The 23,318-nt window shown below is 49.3% G+C and overlaps 1 protein-coding gene across 3 annotated transcripts in view; it reads right to left on the bottom strand.

Annotated features, from left to right (window-relative positions):
* Positions 1-4,142: 4,142 nt before the first annotated feature.
* The window catches only part of OLFM1 (olfactomedin 1), a 69,791-nt gene continuing 50,615 nt past the window's right edge, over positions 4,143-23,318 (bottom strand). For all 3 annotated transcript variants that reach the window (XM_040406471.1, XM_040406472.1, XM_040406470.1), the window contains exons 4-6: positions 18,973-19,192; positions 6,149-6,255; positions 4,143-4,873 (exon numbers count right to left, since the gene is read on the bottom strand). In XM_040406471.1, coding sequence (XP_040262405.1) covers positions 4,199-4,873; positions 6,149-6,255; positions 18,973-19,192 — 1,002 coding nt within the window. In that variant the 3' untranslated portion in view covers positions 4,143-4,198. The remainder of the gene's footprint in view (positions 4,874-6,148; positions 6,256-18,972; positions 19,193-23,318) is intronic.

Genomic DNA, 23,318 nt, shown 5'->3' on the forward strand with positions numbered 1-23,318 from the left:
CAGACATTAAGAAGGACACAGTATATGGCCTCATACACGCGAACGTTGTTTGCTTCCGTGTCCGTTCCGTTTTTGGTTTTTTTTGCGGATAGGATGCAGACCCATTCATTTCAATGGGTCCGCAAAAACTGACGACAGCACACCGTGTGCTGTCCGCATCAGTATGTCCGTTCCGTAGCCTCGCAAAAAAAAAATAGAACATGTCCTATTCTTGTCCGTTTTAGGCATTGTTGCAATGGATCCGCAAAAAAACTGATGGCAATTTTTTTTTTTTTTTTGCGGATCCGCAATTTGCAGACCGCAAAGCACATACGGTCGTGTGCATGTAGCCTGCCTGCAGCTGCCTACCCGGTGTCGATCTATGAGGCATCATGGCTGCTTCGCTCTCCTGTGGTCAGAGGTGCAGGTAACGCTCCCTCCCCTCCAGCATATAACAGGGCAGCATTTAGAATGACCGGCTCGTGGGTGTGGTACTGTAACTCCCATTATGTAGCATCTTCCCCCCAAGGTGCTAGCGTCCTTCTGTTAATGCAGCCCAGTCACTTGCATTGGTGACGAATTCGATGCAGATTCTGGTGCAATCCTCATCAAATTGGGAATGTGTGAATGTGGCCTTATGTGTGACCGGGCCGCTCTCTGTTCTCTGGCTGCTCCTCGGAGGCGGGGTTTCCCTGCTGCTCCTCGGAGGCGGGGTATCCCTGCTGCTACATGTGTGGCGCTGAAGATCTCCTGCGGTTGCAGAGTTTTAGGCGCACACTATTAGCAGCTTCCGTCAGGTTTGGCTCTCTGCTCGCTCCGCTATTTACCCTTAAGGGTTTAAGCCCAGTGGGGGTCTCGCTAGAATGGGCTTTGCTGGACACATCATGCTCTGTGCGCCATCTGCTGTAGTAACGAGGGGGCCTCCGTGACAGGCAGGGGATCGTACCACAGCGCCCAGTCTGGTCCAGAGATGCTCAGAGGAGATTTCGTCTGCAGGTGCGTCTTATGTGTCAGTGGCGTGGACGAGCCGTGATTTGTATGACAGGTCTGTGTGCGATGTCTGACCAGGATGGCGGCACATAAACAGGCAGACATTGAGCACTCAATAAAAACGTATGAGCGTATATAGAGGGGGCAGGAATCATGATCCATAGGGCTAGTGGTGTAGGTGAGGAGGATTTATACCTCTGATGGACGCGGCTGCACAGTCAGATACATACGTGCCCCACACCACGCGGTATACATCTGTATAGAATAGCGTACAATGTGTATCTGTGCTTCTGTCTACCGCAGACACCGTGATCATAGACCTCTGGTTACCGCACTCACCTGACCAGTCCACCGCAGTCACCTGAACAGTACACCGCACTCACCTGACCAGTCCACCGCAGTCACCTGAACAGTCCATCGCAGTCACCTGACCAGTCCACCGCAGTCACCTGACTAGTACACCGCAGTCACCTGACCAGTCCACCGCAGTCACCTGACCAGTCCACCGCACTCAGCTGACCAGTCCACCGCAGTCACCTGACCAGTCCACCGCAGTCACCTGACCAGTCCACCGCAGTCACCTGACCAGTCCACCGCAGTCACCTGACCAGTCCACCGCAGTCACCTGACCAGTCCACCGCAGTCACCTGACCAGTCCATCGCAGTCACCTGACCAGTCCACCGCAGTCACCTGACCAGTCCACCGCAGTCACCTGACTAGTACACCGCAGTCACCTGACCAGTACACCGCAGTCACCTGACCAGTCCACCGCAGTCACTAGTTCTCCAGTTTCCCAATTCTCAAGATCTCTGCATGCAGTCGGGGAATTGAAGCCGGTAGAGACCTAATATTTGTCACAGATGTGGGTTTTCTACCATTGCATCCAGTCTACGTGAACTCCAGATTGATACATTGTAGCAAACTATCAGGACAGGAGAGAGACACTGCGATTAGAGGATTGCCAGAAGGACCTGTAGAGGGATACCCGCGCCCTCCTCGTCGCCATGGTACAACACGTGATATAACGAGCCGCGTGTTCTAATATCTCTTTTTATTGTTCTTTACATCGTTGTGGATCATACAAATCACTTTGTCCTGTATCGTGTGCATCGGTGGAATGATAATACAATAATTATAAAACAACCCCTGCGTGAGGCGGAGGAAGGATCTGGACCCCCTCTGGGGACGTCCCCCGAATCCACATCGCCTCCCCAAGAATGAGTGTGATGTGAGGCGGAGGAAGGATCTGGACCCCTCCGGGGACGTCCCCCGAATCCACATCGCCTCCCCAAGAATGAGTGTGATGTGAGGCGGAGGCCGGATCTGGACCCCCTCCGGGGATGTCCCCCGAATCCACATCGCCTCCCCAAGAATGAGTGTGATGTGAGGCGGAGGCCGGATCTGGACCCCCTCCGCAGACGTCCCCCGAATCCACATCGCCTCCCCAAGAATGAGTGTGATGTGAGGGGGAGGCCGGATCTGGACCCCCTCCGCAGACGTCCCCCGAATCAACATCGCCTCCCCAAGAATGAGTGTGATGTGAGGCAGGATCTGGACCCCCTCTGGGGACGTCCCCCGAATCCACATCGCCTCCCCAAGAATGAGTGTGATGTGAGGCGGAGGCAGGATCTGGACCCCCTCTGGGGATGTCCCCCGAATCCACATCGCCTCCCCAAGAATGAGTGTGATGTGAGGCAGAGGCAGGATCTGGACCCCCTCCGGGGACGTCCCCCGAATCCACATCGCCCCCCCAAGAATGAGTGTGATGTGAGGCGGAGGCAGGATCTGGACCCCCTCCGGGGACGTCCCCCGAATCCACATCGCCTCCCCAAGAATGAGTGTCATGTGAGGCGGAGGCAGGATCTGGACCCCCTCTGGGGACGTCCCCCGAATCCACATCGCCTCCCCAAGAATGAGTGTGATGTGAGGCGGAGGAAGGATCTGGACCCCCTCTGGGGACGTCCCCCGAATCCACATCGCCTCCCCAAGAATGAGTGTGATGTGAGGCGGAGGCAGGATCTGGACCCCCTCCGGGAACGTCCTCCGAATCCACATCGCCCCCCCAAGAATGAGTGTGATGTGAGGCGGAGGAAGGATCTGGACCCCCTCCGGGGACGTCCCCCGAATCCACATCGCCTCCCCAAGAATGAGTGTCATGTGAGGCGGAGGCAGGATCTGGACCCCCTCCGGGGACGTCCCCCGAATCCACATCGCCTCCCCAAGAATGAGTGTCATGTGAGGCGGAGGCAGGATCTGGACCCCCTCTGGGGACGTCCCCCGAATCCACATCGCCTCCCCAAGAATGAGTGTGATGTGAGGCGGAGGCAGGATCTGGACCCCCTCCGGGGACGTCCCCCGAATCCACATCGCCCCCCCAAGAATGAGTGTGATGTGAGGCGGAGGCAGGATCTGGACCCCCTCTGGGGATGGCCCCCGAATCCACATCGCCTCCCCAAGAATGAGTGTGATGTGAGGCGGCCGCCATCCCCCTGGCGCCAGAGCGGGGCGGCCGCCTCCACTCTCACACTCATCGTATATATTATATGTCATAAATAGTTTTTCTTCATTTTTTTTATAGTTTTTACAGAAACGAAATTCATTGCTCTTAATAAATCCAAACTACTTCAAACTGAACGACATTCATCGCGTGAACAGACACATACAGCGGAATACTTCAGAGAACGAGACGGGATACATGAGAATTGTTCTGATACGTAAGATTAAACAATATGGACACTCTACCGCCGCAGCACACACCGCCATCCCCTGCGCCTAGGAGAGAGCTTCTCTACTACGAATACTTGTGGAGCCGCAGCCCCGGCATATATATATATATCTATAGCTCCTCTATGGATGAATTCAGCTTTCTTTTAATCTAGGAATATAACGTAACGATAAATCCTGCGTTCCTCCCAGTCGCCGCACCGTCCCCTCCCGGGCATTGTCCAGCAAACAGTCACTGCCGTGTATACAAAGTGTCTCTTAGTTTCCCCTTGGATAGTGAGTGCAGCAGTTTATCATCTCCTTTGTATCACGTGGTAATAAAATGGGAACTTCCTGAAGGTTTCTGGGTGTTTTTTTTGTTTTGTTTTTACGTTTCGAGGGAACCATTGAATCCGGTCGGACAGACGGTGTCGTTTTGGCAGCCATTTTTATTCTACATATTGTTTCCTTTTTTTTTTTTTTTTCACTTCTTTTGGTCAGTTTGTTGACAGGCGACAGATTTGGCTACAACTCGTCGGACCTGATGACGTGGAACAGGGTGACGTTGTAGAGGACCTGGTGTCCGTTATTCCAGGCGTACAGAGCGCGATCCTTGGGGTTGTAGTCCAGCATGGAGATGTGGGAGTACCTGTTTTGGAAGGGGATGTCGATGTACTCGTAGTTGGAGGTGTTGGTCTGATACGCGTAGTGCACTTTGGTTCCCCCAGAATACCCATTGGTGACGTAGAGCGTCCCGCAGATCATGAAGGCCTCGCCGGCGCTCCTCTTTGGGTAACCCGTGTTCCAGGTCTTCAGTATCTGGAGGGTGTTGGGGTCCAGTTTGCTGATCACAATGTTCCCAGCGTTTTGATTGGTGGCATATACCACCCATAACCCATTCTCATCCACCATGATGTCTATGTCCGACTGCCCCCCCCAGGCGTAGTGGTAGACGTTGGTGTAGCCAGCGGAGTCCAAGCTGCGCGTCTTCAGGATTGTCTCTGACTTCAAGTCAAATCTGATGATGATGTGACTTTGGAATTTATTGAAATATATGGATCCGTTATATACAACCTGGCCGGTCCCAGACCAAGGGTGGGGGAGGCGGTGAGAGGTAAAGTTGTCGCTGTTCATGAAGTCCTCCATAGACCTGTACTCCCTTACAAACCTGTTATTGTGGTATCCGTCCATGTACCAGACCTGCAGGAGCAAGAGACACATTAATAACTGCTCACAGCAGCACAGAGGATTTCAGGAGGAGGGGTCAGAGAGTAAGGGGGGAGTTATACTGTGATGAAACAAGTGTGGACAGGAGGTAAATGGTGGAGTGAGCAGCACAGAGTATTTCAGAAGAGGAGTGTGCTGGTCTAGTAGGGGAGGTCAGAGGCTGGGAATGCAGGAGCAGCCCCAGCAGCACAGAGTATTTCAGGAGAGGAGTGTGCCGGTCTAGTACAGGAGGTCACAGGCTGGGAATGCAGGAGCAGCCCCAGCAGCACAGAGTATTTCAGAAGAGGAGTGTGCTGGTCTAGTGGCGGAGGTCACAGGCTGGGAATGCAGGAGCAGCCCCAGCAGCACAGAGTATTTCAGGAGAGGAGTGTGCTGGTCTAGTAGGGAAGGTCACAGGCTGGGAATGCAGGAGCAGCCCCAGCAGCACAGAGTATTTCAGGAGAGGAGTGTGCTGGTCTAGTAGGGAAGGTCACAAACTGGGAATGCAGGAGCAGGCTACCCAGCAGCACAGAGTGTTTCAGGAGTCACTAAGGTAGTAATCTGATAATACATTTTCTGGTTTTGTTCTTATCCTTCTAGATTCCTCTATACGCTGAGCTCCATAAAGCCTGCGGGGGCTTCAGACGTCCCTGGGTTCCCTCCAAATCTTTCTGTTTGGTGCCGGCATGAATGCGCCCCCGCGGCGGCGTCCTGCGAGGATCGCGGCCACAGCATTTACATATGACATTTCCACTGTGAATGTCACAAAAGGATTTCCCTGCAGCACCTTCCCCAGGAGCCGGTGAGACTGCAGAGCGGGGGCCACAAATGCCCTTCTAATGTGGCGGCTGCGCCCGCCTGTCAGGACTATGACTATGGGGGGTGAGCCCCCAACAGTGGCCCCTGGAGGAAACCATTTGGGTCTGGCTCCACATCACACCGTATTCTCACCTGGAGGACTGAAGTGAATGGAGAGACGCCTGCGCAGGTGGTCAGGATCGGGGTCAGGGGATTTATGCCATGTCTCCTAAAACAAGACTATCTATGTCTGGGAAAGCTGGGTGACTGCCAACATGGCTGCTGCCATCGGTCTCACCAGGCAAGGTATGGGACTGGCAGATCTGCCCGGTTATGTTGTATTACACCCCCTGCAACCAGGCGGATTAACCCTTCAGGGCCCTGGGTAAGACTAGTGACGCCATGTTGGAATGAGAAGCGTCTAGATGATGGATGGACGCGTCCGGGATAATTCAGGTAAATGCCACTTACTCTGTAATCTCCTTCTGGAGCCTGAGGATCCGTCATCCACGAGCCGAACCGGGATCCAGACGTCTTGATGGTGACCGGATCACTGATCCCCGTCAGCTTCCCACAGGCTGCAAAACACAGGGAAAGGTCACAAGTCTCTGGATGGCTGGAAGATGGAGGAGTAATACTCTGCAGATCTCTGAGTGAGGCTTATACTACCAGATCTAAATCAGGTCAGCGGATGGGAGAGGGTTAATTGGGTTTGGTCCCGTGTACTGACCCGGGGGCGAGACGCCTCCGAGTGCCCACCGGGTCAGGCATGTATGCAGCTGCGGTACTACAGGGGTTAAGTGGCTGGGTTTCTGCTGTGAGGCCCCCTTCTTCCCAGATTTTAGATTTGAATAACTATTGTTAACCAGTTCACTGCTGCATGGGTCGTAGAATAGCTTCCGTCCCTTAGCTCTGCTCCATGAGGCCCGTGCTGGCTGCATTCTCGATTGGAGACAAAGTTATCAAACTCCAGAATCTTAGGGCGCACTGACCCCCCAGTCAGCAGCATTAAGGCGAAAGACACAAGCCCCCATGGGCCCCCCCCCCCCCCCCCCGGAATAATCCCAGTGTGTGACCAGTGGCTCCAGTGTAGCTGCGTTATCTACAGGAGGCCGCGGTAGTCGGAGCCTCCACTTCTGCAGCTGGATTCATAACATTGCTCCATCTTTTACTTTTTTTTTAATTCTAAAAATGTGGAAGCAACAGGACAAGGAGTGACTGCAGGGGTTCATCCTCCCAGACTGAATGATCACACACGTGACCATCGGCGGTGCGCGCACTTCGGAGGACATAGCTATTACCAAAGAGTGACCCCCAGCAAGAAGCATCACACGTGAGATAAGACGTCTTCTCTGCTGCTAATTATTCCGCAGTCTCATCTGTCATTGAAATGTCACCAGAGACGTCTAATTAATTGCTGTCCGTCTGGGGGCATTTAATGTGCAGCGGTCAGACCGTAACGCCCCCACAGTGACCCGGCCCAGGATTCTGACTAATGTGTCATCTGGAGCATAAGGCTGGGTTCACACGGGCGTCACGTTTTGGCTCCAGATGCGTCCCGGGTGCATTGCGGCAAACCCGCGCGAGTAGGTACCCAATTGCAGTCAGTTTTGACTGCGATTGCGTTCCGTTCAGTTTTTATCGCGCGGGTGCAATGCGTTTTGCACACGCGTGATAAAACACTGAATGTGGTACCCAGACCCGAACTTCTTCACTGAAGTTCAGGCTTGGGATCGGTGTTCTGTAGATTGTATTATTTCCCCTTATAACATGGTTATAAGGGGAAATAATAGCATTCTGAATACAGAATACTTAGAAGAAGGTCAATTGAGGGTTAAAAAATAAATTAACTCACCTCCTCCAATTGATCGCGTAGCTGCCGGTCTCCTGTTCTTTCTTCAGGACCTGTCAAAGGACCTGTGGCGACGTCACTGAGCTCATCACATGGTCCAATCATATGGTCCATCACCACGGTGATGGACCATGTGATTGGACCATGTGATGTGACGTCACCACAGGTCCCTTAGCCGGCAGCTTATGATTAAAGAAGTAAGAAGAGATCGGCAACTACCCGATCAAGTCAATTTTAACCCTCAATTGACCTTCTAGTATGCATTCTGTATAAAAGAATGCTATTATTTTCCCTTATAACCATGTTACAAGGGAAAATAATACAGTGAATAGACTTTCATCCTAGCAACCGTGCGTGAAAATCGCACTGCATCCGCACTTGCTTCCGGATGCTTGCGATTTTCACGCAGCCCCATTTACTTCTATGGGGCCTGCGTTGCGTGAAAAACGCACAGTATAGAGCATGCTGCGACTTTCACGCAACGCACAAGTGATGTGTGCAAATCACTGCATGTTCTATATTCTGCGTTTTTCACGCAACGCAGGCCCCATAGAAGTGAACGGGGTTGCGTGAAAATCGCATTACATCCGCAAGCAAGTGCGGATGCGGTGCGATTTTCACGCACGGTTGCTAAGATGAAAGTCTATTCACTGTATTATTTTCCCTTATAACACGGTTATAAGGGAAAATAATAGCATTCTTTATACAGAATGCATAGTACAATAGCGCTGGAGGGGTTAAAAATAATAAAATAACATAACTCTTGATCGCGCAGCCGGCATCTCATCTGTCTTTATCTTTGCTGTGCACAGGAAGAGGACCTGTGGTGACGTCACTGCGGTCATCACATGGTCCATCACCATGGTAAAAGATCATGTGATGGACCATGTGATGACCGGAGTGACGTCACCACAGGTCCTGTTCCTGTGCACAGCAAAGATGAAGACAGAAGAGATGCCGGCTGCGCGATCAAGTGGATTAAGGCGAGTTATGTTATGTTATTTTATTATTTTTAACCCCTCCAGCGCTATTGTACTATGCATTCTGTATTCAGAATGCTATTATTCTCCCTTATAACCATGTTATAAGGGGAAATAATAAAATCTACACAACACCGAACCCAAACCTGAAGTCCGGGTTCGGGTCTGGGTACCAAACATGCCGATTTTTCTCATGCGCGTGCAAAACGCATTACAATGTTTTGCACCCGCGCGGGAAAAAACGCAAACATGGAACGCAATCGCAGTAAAAACTGACTTGTTTTAGTGTCAAAATCGCACTATTTTCCCTGAACACATCCGGACCCAATCCGCAACGCCCGTGTGAAAGAGGCCTAAGGTTACTTTCACACTCGCATCATGGACGGATCCTTTCAGATAATACAACCGCCTGCACCCGTTCATGGACGGATCCTTTCAGATAATACAACCGCCTGCATCCGTTCAAGGACGGATACGTCTTGAACACCACTGAAAGTCAATGGAAGGCGGATCCGTTTTCTATTGTGCCAGATTGTGTAAGTGAAAACGGATCCGTCCCCATTGACTTACATTGTGTGTCAGGATGGATCCGTTTGGCTCAGTTTCGTCAGACGGACACCAAAACGCTGCAGGCGGCCTCCAGAGCGGAACGGAGACGGAACGGAGGCAAAGTGACGCATTCTGAGCGGATCCTTCTCCATTCAGAATGCATTAGGGCAAAACTGATCCGCTGAGCCCTGAACGCATCTCATAAACGGAAACCAAAACGCCAGTGTGAGAGTAGCCTTAACCTTCTGCCGCCTGGTCGTCTTCGTGACATCGGTCATTTTGCTGCCAAGTCACTTTGGATCTAATGGTTCCTGGGATTAAAAATAACTCGCTAGGCCGGGTCATTGCCGCAGGCCCGAAGCGCGGCGGTTAATTACAGGCCATTCCCAGGTGGAGCCGGGACCTGCAGAGGACGTCCGTCACGGATCTGCTTCCCCCTTCCCCACTTGTTTTACTGGGTTGACATTTAAGCGGTAGGAAGGTCTGGCAGCCAAACGTATCGGGAATATATCCCGGAGAGCGGACGGGAAGCTTCCGCACACTGAGCCCCTATCAATGGGGACCCAGCCAGGAGCCATGATGTGTGGGGGGACATCGTAGAAGGGACGTGCGCCCTGGCATGGGGTGGAACAGGTCCGAGCTGGCGTTGTTTTCCATAAAGGGCAGCACATAGAATATCAGATTCTGCCATTCCCCTTCCATACATACCGCGAATACACGGATCGGACGCAGTGTGCACACAGCCCTGAGAGGAGCCGCAATGCTTTAACTGATGGCCGGCGAAGGTTCGGCCTGGCGGTCCCCTATCGCCGTCCTAGCATTAGGCGGTCATTCATCGTCACAGAGCGAGATGTTTTATTCAGTCGGAGGAGGACGCAGCGCTCATTTCTCTCTGCCCGGGGATGGAGAAATCTTCTCGTCTGCTCAGCCTAAATCCGATAATGTGCGCGGAAATGGCTGAAATCCTTCAGTGCGGGGGAGGGGAATTCTGCGTCTGAATGAAGGACTACCCCCAACTGCAACAAAGCATGAAACCATTTCCAAAAACGTGGCCACGTGGCCCAGTGATTACAGCGCGGGATGAGCATCATCTTATGGACTGTGCCTGGATAAAATCTAGGGAGGATGGCGGATTTATAAAGCGACCGTATTAGGCCTCATTCACGCCTCCGTATTCGTTTTGCAGCTTGCAAATCGTGGATGCTGACATATGGACGCGGACAGCACGCGGGGTTCTGTCTGCAATTTTGTAGCCCCATTGAAATGAGAGACAAAATGCAGACAAATAACGCGGTCTTGTGCATGGGGCCGCATAATGTTTAACCCTCTAGTCACATGTAGAGCTGCATCCAAAATCCTGTCAATAGGAATCCGTCAACGCCTGATAGCCTCCGCTGGAGCTTCACTGTGTGCGTTGCGGAAGATACTGCTAGACTGCGGCTCAGGGCCCTCACCTCTCCAGACCAGCAGAACTGTGAATGCAGCTCTGGGTGGGACTAGAGTTTTAGATGTGATAAGACTTTGTGATCTGTCCAACTTCTAGAACAGGATTTGTAAAGCTGCTCCGCATGAAGCATTTGGAGGTTATGGGGGTCATTTACAAAGACTAGCTGTTTTATGCCGCCCCCCGCACTGCCGGAGGATTCTTACAATTTATGATGTCATTTGGGACATCTGCGGCGGTCCGTGCGCCCTGACCCCTCTTTTATACCTGACATCAGCCCCAGCCCCCACCATGCCCTAGTGGCAAGGACGGTGTCACAAAATATTGGCCAATGGGAGTTTAAAAAGTCGCAAAAAGGGATCTTGCGACTTTTTATTGTAAATAACGGATAAAAATGTAAATGACCCCCAATATGTAGATCGTGTGTCCCCTCGTCTCATTATAACGCTGTTTTTCCGCCTCGCCCCATCTATATACCATATGGTGTCTCTGCTGTGAGCGTTACTCACAACCATACGACAGATTGTGCGTTCCGGTTCTCCACGCACAGTAGACACTGCTACATAGATCTGCGTCTCTTAATGATGAGCGCTGCTGTGAGTGACTGAACGATCCCAGGCCTCACACCATAGACAATGCAGGAAGAGCACAGCCTCGCTGGCCCGGGATCACACACGCAGTTTTCAGAGCCATCGTCAGACATGGATCCAGCGGGGGGGGGGAGACGCGCGCGCCCTTTTTCTGTTTTACGTTTACTCTCCTGACGTTCGTGCAAAAACCGCATCATAAAACTGCACGAGATTCCCCTCCGCTCCTATGTGGCGCCATCAGTGGGATGCAAACCGCGCCAATATTCCCTGACTGGGGGGTTGGGCAGTGTCAGCGCCCGGGGTCTCCATCCATAAACATCATCTATAGGGCTCCTGCACACGGCCGTAGTTCTGGCCCGTAATTTTTAGGGGATTGGATGCAGAACCACTCATTTCAATGTGTCCGCCAAAAAATAGACCATGTCTTATTCTTGTCCGTTTGGGGACAGTAATAGACATTTTTAACATAGTGCTGGACCCGCAGAAGGGAAAACACGGCCAATATCCTTGTTTTGCAGATCCGCGATTTGCAGACACAAAAACAGATATGATGGTGTCAGGAGGCCAAACTCTGCACACGGCAGTGGTGGATCCGCATCCCTGGATAGCTCCCCCTCCGGGCTGCAGACGTTTACGGCTGATAATGCATGACCCCCAGACATGACCCCCGGACATGGGACATGACCCCCGGACATGGGACATGACCCCCGGACATGGGACATGACCCCCAGACATGGGACATGACCCCCAGACATGACCCCCAGACATGGGACATGACCCCCAGACATGACCCCCGGACATGGGACATGACCCCCAGACATGACCCCCAGACATGGGACATGACCCCCAGACATGGGACATGACCCCCAGACATGACCCCCGGACATGGGACATGACCCCCAAACATGGGACATGACCCCCGGACATGGGACATGACCCCCAGACATGGGACATGACCCCCAGACATGGGACATGACCCCCAGACATGGGACATGACCTCCAGACATGACCCCCAGACATGACCCCCGGACATGGGACATGACCCCCAGACATGGGACATGACCTCCAGACATGACCCCCGGACATGGGACATGACCCCCAGACATGACCCCCGGACATGGGACATGACCCCCAGACATGGGACATGACCCCCAGACATGGGACATGACCCCTAGACATGGGACATGACTCCCAGACATGGGACATGACCCCCAGACATGGGACATGACCCCCAGACATGGGACATGACCCCCAGACATGGGACATGACCCCCAGACATGGGACATGACCCCCAGACATGGGACATGACTCCCAGACATGGGACATGACCCCCAGACATGGGACATGACCCCCAGACATGACCCCCAGACATGGGACATGACCCCCAGACATGGGACATGACCCCCAGACATGACCCCCAGACATGGGACATGACCCCCAGACATGGGACATGACCCCCAGACATGGGACATGACCCCCAGACACGTTCCTGCAGACGAGATGCACTTCTGCGTTCATAGATCACCTAGGGCTGCGATCACACATGCAGTTTTTGATGCAGTTTTTTGAGCCACACAGAGGTGTGAATAGAAAAGGACTGGGAAATATAAAGGGGGTCATTTATAAATCTGAAATCTGTGACTTCTCACCGCTTACGGCAGGTCTAAAGATATGGGTGTGGTGGGGAAGGGCCCGGCCCGTCTCATTCACCATCTTCTATGCCCATTTTCGGTGTAGAAAAAGGTCTAAATGTAAGGGCTTATTCACACGGCCGTTGTGGTTCTGTGGCATACCGCGGGTCTGCCATACACGGGCATCATGGATGTGGACTCTACGGAGCGCTTCCTTGGGGTTTCTGTCCGTGCCTCCGCACCACAAAAAGATAGAACTTGCTAAAAAAAAAATATTGCGATCACGGACCCATTCAAGTGGAATGGGTCTCGATCCGTCCCGACCGCTGCACAGATGTTGCCTGTGCATTGGGGGTTGCAAATTGCGGCCCCCAATACACGGAACAGAACCGCAACGTCTGTGTGAATAAGCCCTAAGACAGCGAGGAAGCGTCTTACATTTAGAACTGGCGCAGGATGCCGCGAAGTTATGGAGAGGCCGGTGGATCCAACGCCAGCCCCAAAGACTTCTCGGTCCTGCCGAATCCACTTCTGGCCTTGGCTGAAAATACTGCACCAAAAACTGCGTGTGTGACTGCAGGCCAATATGGATTCCGTCCGCGGTCTCTCATCAGCCGGTATCCGCTAGGTACAGCCTCACTACAGACACCTCAGGGCAATTAGGCTCTATTCACATGTGGCAGATTTGTGCACATATTTCTGCAGAGCCTCAGCCAAGTGTGAATTCAGCCTTAAAGGGGTCCTCTCACTTCAGCAGATAGCATTTATCCTGTAGATGCAGTTAATACAAGGCACTAATGTACTGTGATTCTCCATATTGCTTCCTCTGCCGGCTGGATTCATTTTTCCATCACATTATACGCGGCTCGTTTCCATGGTTATGACCACTTTGCAACCCATCAGTGGTGGTCGTGCTTGTGTGAGCTCCCATGGTCGCGGCCACCGGAGAGGTCAGCACTGTTTCCTATAGTGTGCAAGCACGACCACCACTGCTGGATTGCCGGTGGTCGTAACCATGGAAACCAGCAGTGTATAATGTGATGGATTCATGAATCCAGCCAGCAGAGGAAGCAATATGGAGAGTCACAATACATTAGTAAGTGCCTGGTATTAACTGCGTCTACAGGATAAATGCCACTCGCTGCAGTGAGAGGACCCCTTTAAGCCTCATTCACACCTCCGTGTTCTCCACAGATATCACACATCCGTGTTTTCGCGCGGTCCGTGGGTCCCTAGTTTTGGCACAGAATCATGCTTTATTTTGTCCATGTTCACGGATCCATCACGCACATTATAGTTTATGGTTCCGTGAAAACCACGGATGCAACACGGACGCCATCCATGTTTCACAGATCATTAGGAAGAGATGCTTTGAAAACTATTTCTCATCTGCACGGTGTCTGTGAAACACGGATGACACACGGACCACACATAGATCAATCACGGATGTCTTCACGGAGGCATCACTGGTCACCTTATCACGGATTTAGGCACGGACATGGACGTGTGAATGAGGCCTAACAGTCTTGATATCAGATCCTATCACTCAGAAATCCAGTGAAGCTGCTAATTAGGCCTCATGCACACGACCGTATGTATTTTGCAGTCAGCAAAAAACGGATCCGCAAAAAATACGGATAACGTTTATGTGCATTCGGTATTTTGCGGAATGGAACGGCTTTCCCCTAATAGAACAGTCCTATCCTTGTCTGTAATGCTGACAATAATAGGACATGTTCTTTTGCAGAACAGAAATACGAACATACGGAAACGGAATACACCCGGAGTAACTTCCGTTTTTTTTGCGGACCCATTGAAATGAATGGTTCTATATACGATCCGCAAAAAAACGGAACTGACACGGAAAGAAAATACATTCTTGTGCATGAGGCCTCAATCTGTGGCCGGTTCCTGGAATATTACTAGACCCACATGTACACTGCACAGGATAGCCGTGAAGTACTGATCATTACCTGATAATGAAGACCGCTATAGAGCATAATATACCGCCATGCTACATAATGGTATACACCGCCATAATATATACTGTAGTGTAATATACCTCCATGATACATAATGTTATACTCTGCCATAATATATACTGCAGTGTAATATACCGCCTTGCTATATAATGGTATACACCGCCATAATATATACTGTAGTGTAATATACCGCCATGCTATATAATGGTATACACCGCCATAATATATACTGTAGTGTAATATACCTCCATGCTACATAATGGTATACACCGCCATAATATATACTGTAGTGTAATATACCGCCATGCTATATAATGGTATACACCGCCATAATATATACTGTAGTGTAATATACCGCCATGCTACATAATGGTATACACCGCCATAATATATACTGTAGTGTAATATACCGCCATACTACATAATGGTATACACCGCCATAATATATACTGTAGTGTAATATACCGCCATGCTATATAATGGTATACACCGCCATAATATATACTGTAGTGTAATATACCGCCATGCTACATAATGGTATACACCGCCATAATATATACTGTAGTGTAATATACCTCCATGATACATAATGTTATACTCTGCCATAATATATACTGCAGTGTAATATACCGCCTTGCTATATAATGGTATACACCGCCATAATATATACTGTAGTGTAATATACCGCCATGCTATATAATGGTATACACCGCCATAATATATACTGTAGTGTAATATACCTCCATGCTACATAATGGTATACACCGCCATAATATATACTGTAGTGTAATATACCGCCATGCTATATAATGGTATACACCGCCATAATATATACTGTAGTGTAATATACCGCCATGCTACATAATGGTATACACCGCCATAATATATACTGTAGTGTAATATACCGCCATACTACATAATGGTATACACCGCCATAATATATACTGTAGTGTAATATACCGCCATGCTATATAATGGTATACACCGCCATAATATATACTGCAGTGTAATATACCGCCATGCTACATAATGGTATACACCGCCATAATATATACTGTAGTGTAATATACCTCCATGATACATAATGTTATACTCTGCCATAATATATACTGCAGTGTAATATACCGCCATGCTATATAATGGTATACACCGCCATAATATATACTGTAGTGTAATATACCGCCATGCTACATAATGGTATACACCGCCATAATATATACTGTAGTGTAATATACCTCCATGATACATAATGTTATACTCTGCCATAATATATACTGCAGTGTAATATACCGCCTTGCTATATAATGGTATACACCGCCATAATATATACTGTAGTGTAATATACCGCCATGCTATATAATGGTATACACCGCCATAATATATACTGTAGTGTAATATACCTCCATGCTACATAATGGTATACACCGCCATAATATATACTGTAGTGTAATATACCGCCATGCTATATAATGGTATACACCGCCATAATATATACTGTAGTGTAATATACCGCCATGCTACATAATGGTATACACCGCCATAATATATACTGTAGTGTAATATACCGCCATACTACATAATGGTATACACCGCCATAATATATACTGTAGTGTAATATACCGCCATGCTATATAATGGTATACACCGCCATAATATATACTGCAGTGTAATATACCGCCATGCTACATAATGGTATACACCGCCATAATATATACTGTAGTGTAATATACCTCCATGATACATAATGTTATACTCTGCCATAATATATACTGCAGTGTAATATACCGCCATGCTATATAATGGTATACACCGCCATAATATATACTGTAGTGTAATATACCGCCATGCTACATAATGGTATACACCGCCATAATATATACTGTAGTGTAATATACCTCCATGATACATAATGTTATACTCTGCCATAATATATACTGCAGTGTAATATACCGCCTTGCTATATAATGGTATACACCGCCATAATATATACTGTAGTGTAATATACCGCCATGCTATATAATGGTATACACCGCCATAATATATACTGTAGTGTAATATACCGCCATGCTACATAATGGTATACACCGCCATAATATATACTGTAGTGTAATATACCGCTATGCTATATAATGGTATACACCGCCATAATATATACTGTAGTGTAATATACCGCCATGCTACATAATGGTATACACCGCCATAATATATACTGTAGTGTAATATACCGCCATACTACATAATGGTATACACCGCCATAATATATACTGTAGTGTAATATACCGCCATGCTATATAATGGTATACACCGCCATAATATATACTGTAGTGTAATATACCTCCATGATACATAATGTTATACTCTGCCATAATATATACTGCAGTGTAATATACCGCCATGCTATATAATGGTATACACCGCCATAATATATACTGTAGTGTAATATACCGCCATGCTACATAATGGTATACACCGCCATAATATATACTGTAGTGTAATATACCTCCATGATACATAATGTTATACTCTGCCATAATATATACTGCAGTGTAATATACCGCCTTGCTATATAATGGTATACACCGCCATAATATATACTGTAGTGTAATATACCGCCATGCTATATAATGGTATACACCGCCATAATATATACTGTAGTGTAATATACCGCCATGCTCAGGGGTGCACTTAGCCTTTCTGCTGCCTGAGGCAAAAAACTGAAATGGCGCCCCCTCCCCCAATGACAATTCCTTAACCTAATCCCTTTGCCACAATGAAAGCGCTCACGGCCCTTGGCCCTTCTGCTGCCCCCCCTCTTGCCCTTACCCGGCCTCATCGGTGGTGCACCCCTGACCATGCTGTATAATGTAATACGCCTCCATGCTATATGCTGTAGTGTAATATACCGCTGTACTGTATAATGTGATATACCGCCTTGCTATATTGTATCATTTACTGTCATTCTATATAGTGTAATGTACCGCCATGCTACAGTATATAGTGTAATGTACCGCCATGCTACAGTATATAGTGTAATGTACCGCCATGCTACAGTATATAGTGTAATGTACCGCCATGTTACAGTATATAGTGTAATGTACCGCCATGCTACAGTATATAGTGTAATGTACCGCCATGTTACAGTATATAGTGTAATGTACCGCCATGCTACAGTATATAGTGTAATGTACCGCCATGCTACAGTATATAGTGTAATGTACCGCCATGTTACAGTATATAGTGTAATGTACCGCCATGCTACAGTATATAGTGTAATGTACCGCCATGCTACAGTATATAGTGTAATGTACCGCCATGTTACAGTATATAGTGTAATGTACCGCCATGCTACAGTATATAGTGTAATGTACCGCCATGCTACAGTATATAGTGTAATGGACTGCAATGCCATATCGTGTAATATAGGGCCAGACCACATGGTAGATGGGGCCCTGGTACAGTTTGCATTGGGGCCCAGGCAGCAGGTATTTATTGTAGGACGGACATGTGCTGCTGGCCCCACGGTTCGGTATTCTATAAAGGGGCGGACGGCTGTTCTTCACCCGCTAGCAGCCGGTCGCCCCTTCTCCCTGCCCCCCCCTCCGTCCATGTCTCCTGTCCCTCCGGATTCCTCCTCTTTTCCCGCTTCAGACTGGAGCTCTGTAAGGGCGCGTTCACAAGGGCGTTTTGTTGCGGTTTTTGCAGCCAGTGCCGTGATGCGTTCCATAGGGAGGATTCTGCTGCTGTCTTTTTCTGGATGCACCCCTAGCTTTGGCTTCAAAAACTGGATCAAAATGGCAGATGTGAACGGGCCCCAGTGCGCGCGGAGTGCGAGGGGGCGCGCCCGCAGGTCTGCCATCTCATCTGCTGATCTGCTCTTTTCTCTCCAGCAAGCGCTGCAGTAACTGGAGGCTGCAGCAAGAGCCGTCCTTCATTCGTCATCAAGACATTGTCACCCTGCGACCCCCGGGGACCGCCAGGCACAAGGCATCCAGCGCCACACATGTTCTAAGCCATATCTAGATTTACCCCATTCAATAAAAAGAATCTGGATATAGCAGAACTGAGTCGTATTAAATCTCAGCTCTGCTACATCTACACATTGACACAGAATTAGCACCCCACTGCCCGTGTGCAGCCCAGGACCCTAACTAACCTTCCCATGTGTTCTAGTCACCGCTCTGTGACTGCGCCCGGGGAGCTGCTACGGTTGTGGGTGTTTGGAGATGGAGGTAGCCGGCTGTCGCCACCATGACAGGTCTGAGCCTACCTAATTTTTGCATGCATGCACGAAGCCTCTCTTCAAGATTTGACACTCTGCTCTGCAGTTCCTCGTAGTCATAGGCGCCAATCTCCTCCTGAAGCTCGTTTAGCACTGACGTCAGATTCTGGACCTCCTCCTTAAACTGCAATACCAATTTGGCATCGGCTTTGTACTCTTCCAACACTGGTATCAGGGGCCTAAGTTCCTCCATTTTCGCTTTTATTGCCTGCAAGGTTAAAATAAGCTGGTTCAGTGCTCTGCATGCAAAACTTGGCAACACCCTGTCCTGCCCCTGCGCTGCCCGGCCCTGCCCCTGCGCTGCCCGGCCCTACATGGGTGCAGTGGTGCCCGAGCCCTAACCGTGCCAGGAGAGAGCGGTCAAAAAATCCTCCGCACAACTTATTTGGGAAAGGCCTTTATTAGTCATTTTTTTTTCCAAATGCAACATCTTATGGTTACATGCTTCGTGGTTTTTCTTAAAACACATACACAAAGGTTTTCTGTTCTTAAAAAACAAACAAAAAAAATGGCAGAAAGCATTGACAGAGGGTTAAAAATTCTTCATGAAATGCCGCTACATTCACATGCAAAGGAAGATTGGAATTCAACGGGTGGAACGTTCCTTAGTGACATAGCTCTAATCGGGAGAATAAAGATTACCAAAATAAATTAAAAAGAGGAAAAAAGGAGGAAATTCTGATTGGTGCCCAAACTGTGTCTCTTTCATGGGAACATGGGAGTTAACTCTTCAGTCACTTATTTAGCCCTGCAATCAAGAAAATGAGATAGCGGTGAAGAGTCGGAGCACTGATCTCTGCATTCATCAACAAGCTTCCTTCCAGTGCTGGCACTACACATCCTGCAGGCAGGGGGCGCTCCTGTCCCTTCCCTACTGATCTGCTCTCCCTCTGCCCGTGGCACTGTCCGTGGACGCTGTGACAGACCCTTTTCCCCTGATTTTGCTCTAACGGTGTCTGGTTGGATCTTTAGCGCTTAGCCACATCTCTAATCAAAGTAGAATCAGAATTCATGAGGTTTTATACTCCAAACCCTACCAAAGCTGAAGTCACTATTTTTACAGTTGCCTCCATGTTGACAGACACATCCTGAACAGAGATGTAAATAACACACAATACTCACATTATATATACCTGCAGAATGGTGAATGCAGCTCTGGATGTGACTGGAGTATAGGGCCACATTCACATGACAACGTGAAAAAAGAAAAACATCAAAACGGCCCATGTCTCATATAGATGTCTTATCGTCATGTAGATGTCTATGGCTCCTGATGTAGATGTCTATGTCTCCTCGTGTAGGTGTCTATGGCTCCTGATGTAGATGTCTATGGCTCCTGGTGTAGGTGTCTATGGCTCCTCGTGTAGGTGTCTATGGCTCCTCGTGTAGGTGTCTATGGCTCCTCGTGTAGGTGTCTATGGCTCCTCGTGTAGGTGTCTATGGCTCCTCGTGTAGGTGTCTATGGCTCCTCGTGTAGGTGTCTATGGCTCCTCGTGTAGGTGTCTATGGCTCCTCGTGTAGGTGTCTATGGCTCCTCGTGTAGGTGTCTATGGCTCCTCGTGTAGATGTCTATGGCTCCTCGTGTAGATGTCTATGGCTCCTCGTGTAGATGTCTATGGCTCCTCGTGTAGATGTCTATGGCTCCTCGTGTAGATGTCTATGGCTCCTCGTGTAGATGCCTATGGCTCCTCGTGTAGATGCCTATGGCTCCTCGTGTAGATGTCTATGGCTCCTCGTGTAGATGTCTATGGCTCCTCGTGTAGATGTCTATGGCTCCTCGTGTAGATGCCTATGGATCCTCGTGTAGATGCCTATGGATCCTCGTGTAGATGCCTATGGCTCCTCGTGTAGATGTCTATGGCTCCTCGTGTAGATGTCTATGGCTCCTCGTGTAGATGTCTATGGCTCCTCGTGTAGATGTCTATGGCTCCTCGTGTAGATGTCTAAGGCTCCTCGTGTAGATGTCTAAGGCTCCTCGTGTAGATGTCTATGGCTCCTCGTGTAGATGCCTATGGCTCCTCGTGTAGATGCCTATGGCTCCTCGTGTAGATGTCTATGGCTCCTCGTGTAGATGTCTATAGCTCCTCGTGTAGATGTCTATAGCTCCTCGTGTAGATGTCTATGACTCCTCGTGTAGAGGTCTATGGCTCCTCGTGTAGATGTCTAAGGCTCCTCGTGTAGATGTCTATGGCTCCTTGTGTAGATGCCTATCCTCGTGTAGATGCCTATGGCTCCTTGTGTAGATGTCTATGGCTCCTCGTGTAGATGTCTATAGCTCCTCGTGTAGATGTCTATAGCTCCTCGTGTAGATGTCTATAGCTCCTCGTGTAGAGGTCTATGGCTCCTCGTGTAGATGTCTATGGCTCCTCGTGTAGAGGTCTATGGCTCCTCGTGTAGATGTCTATGGCTCCTCGTGTAGAGGTCTATGGCTCCTCGTGTAGATGTCTATGGCTCCTCGTGTAGAGGTCTATGGCTCCTCGTGTAGATGTCTATGGCTCCTCGTGTAGAGGTCTATGGCTCCTCGTGTAGATGTCTAAGGCTCCTCGTGTAGATGCCTATGGCTCCTCGTGTAGAGGTCTATGGCTCCTCGTGTAGATGTCTATGGCTCCTCGTGTAGATGTCTATGGCTCCTCGTGTAGATGCCTATGGCTCCTCGTGTAGATGCCTATGGCTCCTCGTGTAGATGTCTATGGCGCCTCACAGTATGGTATTAGGGATAACATGACGTCTTTGCTGTACATCTGCCTATGAGGAGCTGTACAGTGTCATGGAGCTGATGACAAGCGGTTCTGCCTTTCCCCAGAATTATTCCCCAGGCTCCGCTGCTTTCCCAATGGGAACAATTACACATGAGGAAGTGACAGCAGCGGTGCCAGCGCCGTCCGCCCTGAATCTGCCGGGTTTGACCCTGGTTGGTTAAACTACATCATTACTGCAGCTGCAGATGGTATAATTGGTATCGGCCCTGGACGCTCCACCAGCTGAGAGGAGATGGTCCTCTAAGTACTGAGAAGGGAATCATCATCTATGGAGCAGCTTTTCAGACATTGTAAGGCAATCGCTTATAAAGTAACTCCATTAGGAAAAACCATTACCCCAAACTGTTCCCATGCCCCTTCTGCAGGGCCTAGAATATAGTCCTATAGATTAATGTACAGCAGTGTGTGGCATGGGCGCCAAGTGTCGTCTATATGGTCTGGTAATGGACTGCAGTGGACTCGGCTCCCCTCCATATTATCTGACTCTATAGGGCAGGGGTCCGCAGCCTCCGGCAAGCCAGCTGTTGTGAAACTACAACTCTCAGCATGTACACTTGCATAGTTGTTCTTGTAACTCCCATAGAAGTGCATACAGCATGCTGGGAGTTGTAGTTACACAACAGCTGGAGTGCTGGAGGTTGCTGATCTCTGCTATAGGGACATATAAGAAGCCTGTGCCTGGATTAGCTCCATTGATGTCCATGTTCCTGGATCAATAATCCTCTGAAATGCACAGATTCCTGCCACATACTGACGTCACACCGGCATCACTAATGTGTCTAGAGTCCTTCAAGATGTCGCCTGGCAATTCTCTGTGCAAGGCTGTAGCTGCCTCGTAGGTCTCCACCATGGAGCTATCAGCCGCCTGTGCCATCCCCTGTCTGACGGCAGCGCTAATCAAATGATTCTAAAAATCTATTCCGGTGGAGTCCCCCTTTAAGCCTCAGTCATTTTACTAGTGCTGAGACTACAGAACGGGCAAAGCTCCTATACCCAACAGCGTCCCTTACAGTGAATGCAGGCGCCTGCGCAGGTATCTGGGTACGGGAGGGCGAGCTGCACTGAAGAAGAGGAGAGGATGTGAAGGGGCTTTACTTTGGACAGAATCTGGATCCCAATAGCTGCCGCCCCTGAGGGCCCCTGAATGTCAAGGCCATAGGGTGGGTGTGATGTCTGCGGTCTGCATCGTGAATGTGTGTAATATGCATGTATGTGCCCTGCAGTAGTGGCCTTTGCTCTAACGATCCTTCGTACTTGGAGCTCCAGCAGGTTTCTATCTGACCCATTAGCAGAGAGAAGTGGCCATAAGAGAGCGGGTTTATTTAGTCACGCCAGCCATGCTTACATCAATTCCCTCTAATTAACACGTGTCACGCCTCGTCACACCTCATTTCTGCTGAAGAATTGGTCTCTCCAATCTCGTTATCTGTGGATGAGGCCACCTCACTATCCGAAATCCTCCGTCATCTGCATGGAGTCAGTGCAGACGGGTCAATGTACAGCTAAGCTGATTGGTGAGGGGCAGCAGTCCTCATGTGGCCCTCTGGAGCCGGCTGGTGCAGGAGCTCATGAATT

The sequence above is a fragment of the Bufo bufo genome, chromosome 8, assembly GCF_905171765.1.
Source record: "Bufo bufo chromosome 8, aBufBuf1.1, whole genome shotgun sequence".
In the NCBI taxonomy this organism is placed as follows: domain Eukaryota; kingdom Metazoa; phylum Chordata; class Amphibia; order Anura; family Bufonidae; genus Bufo; species Bufo bufo.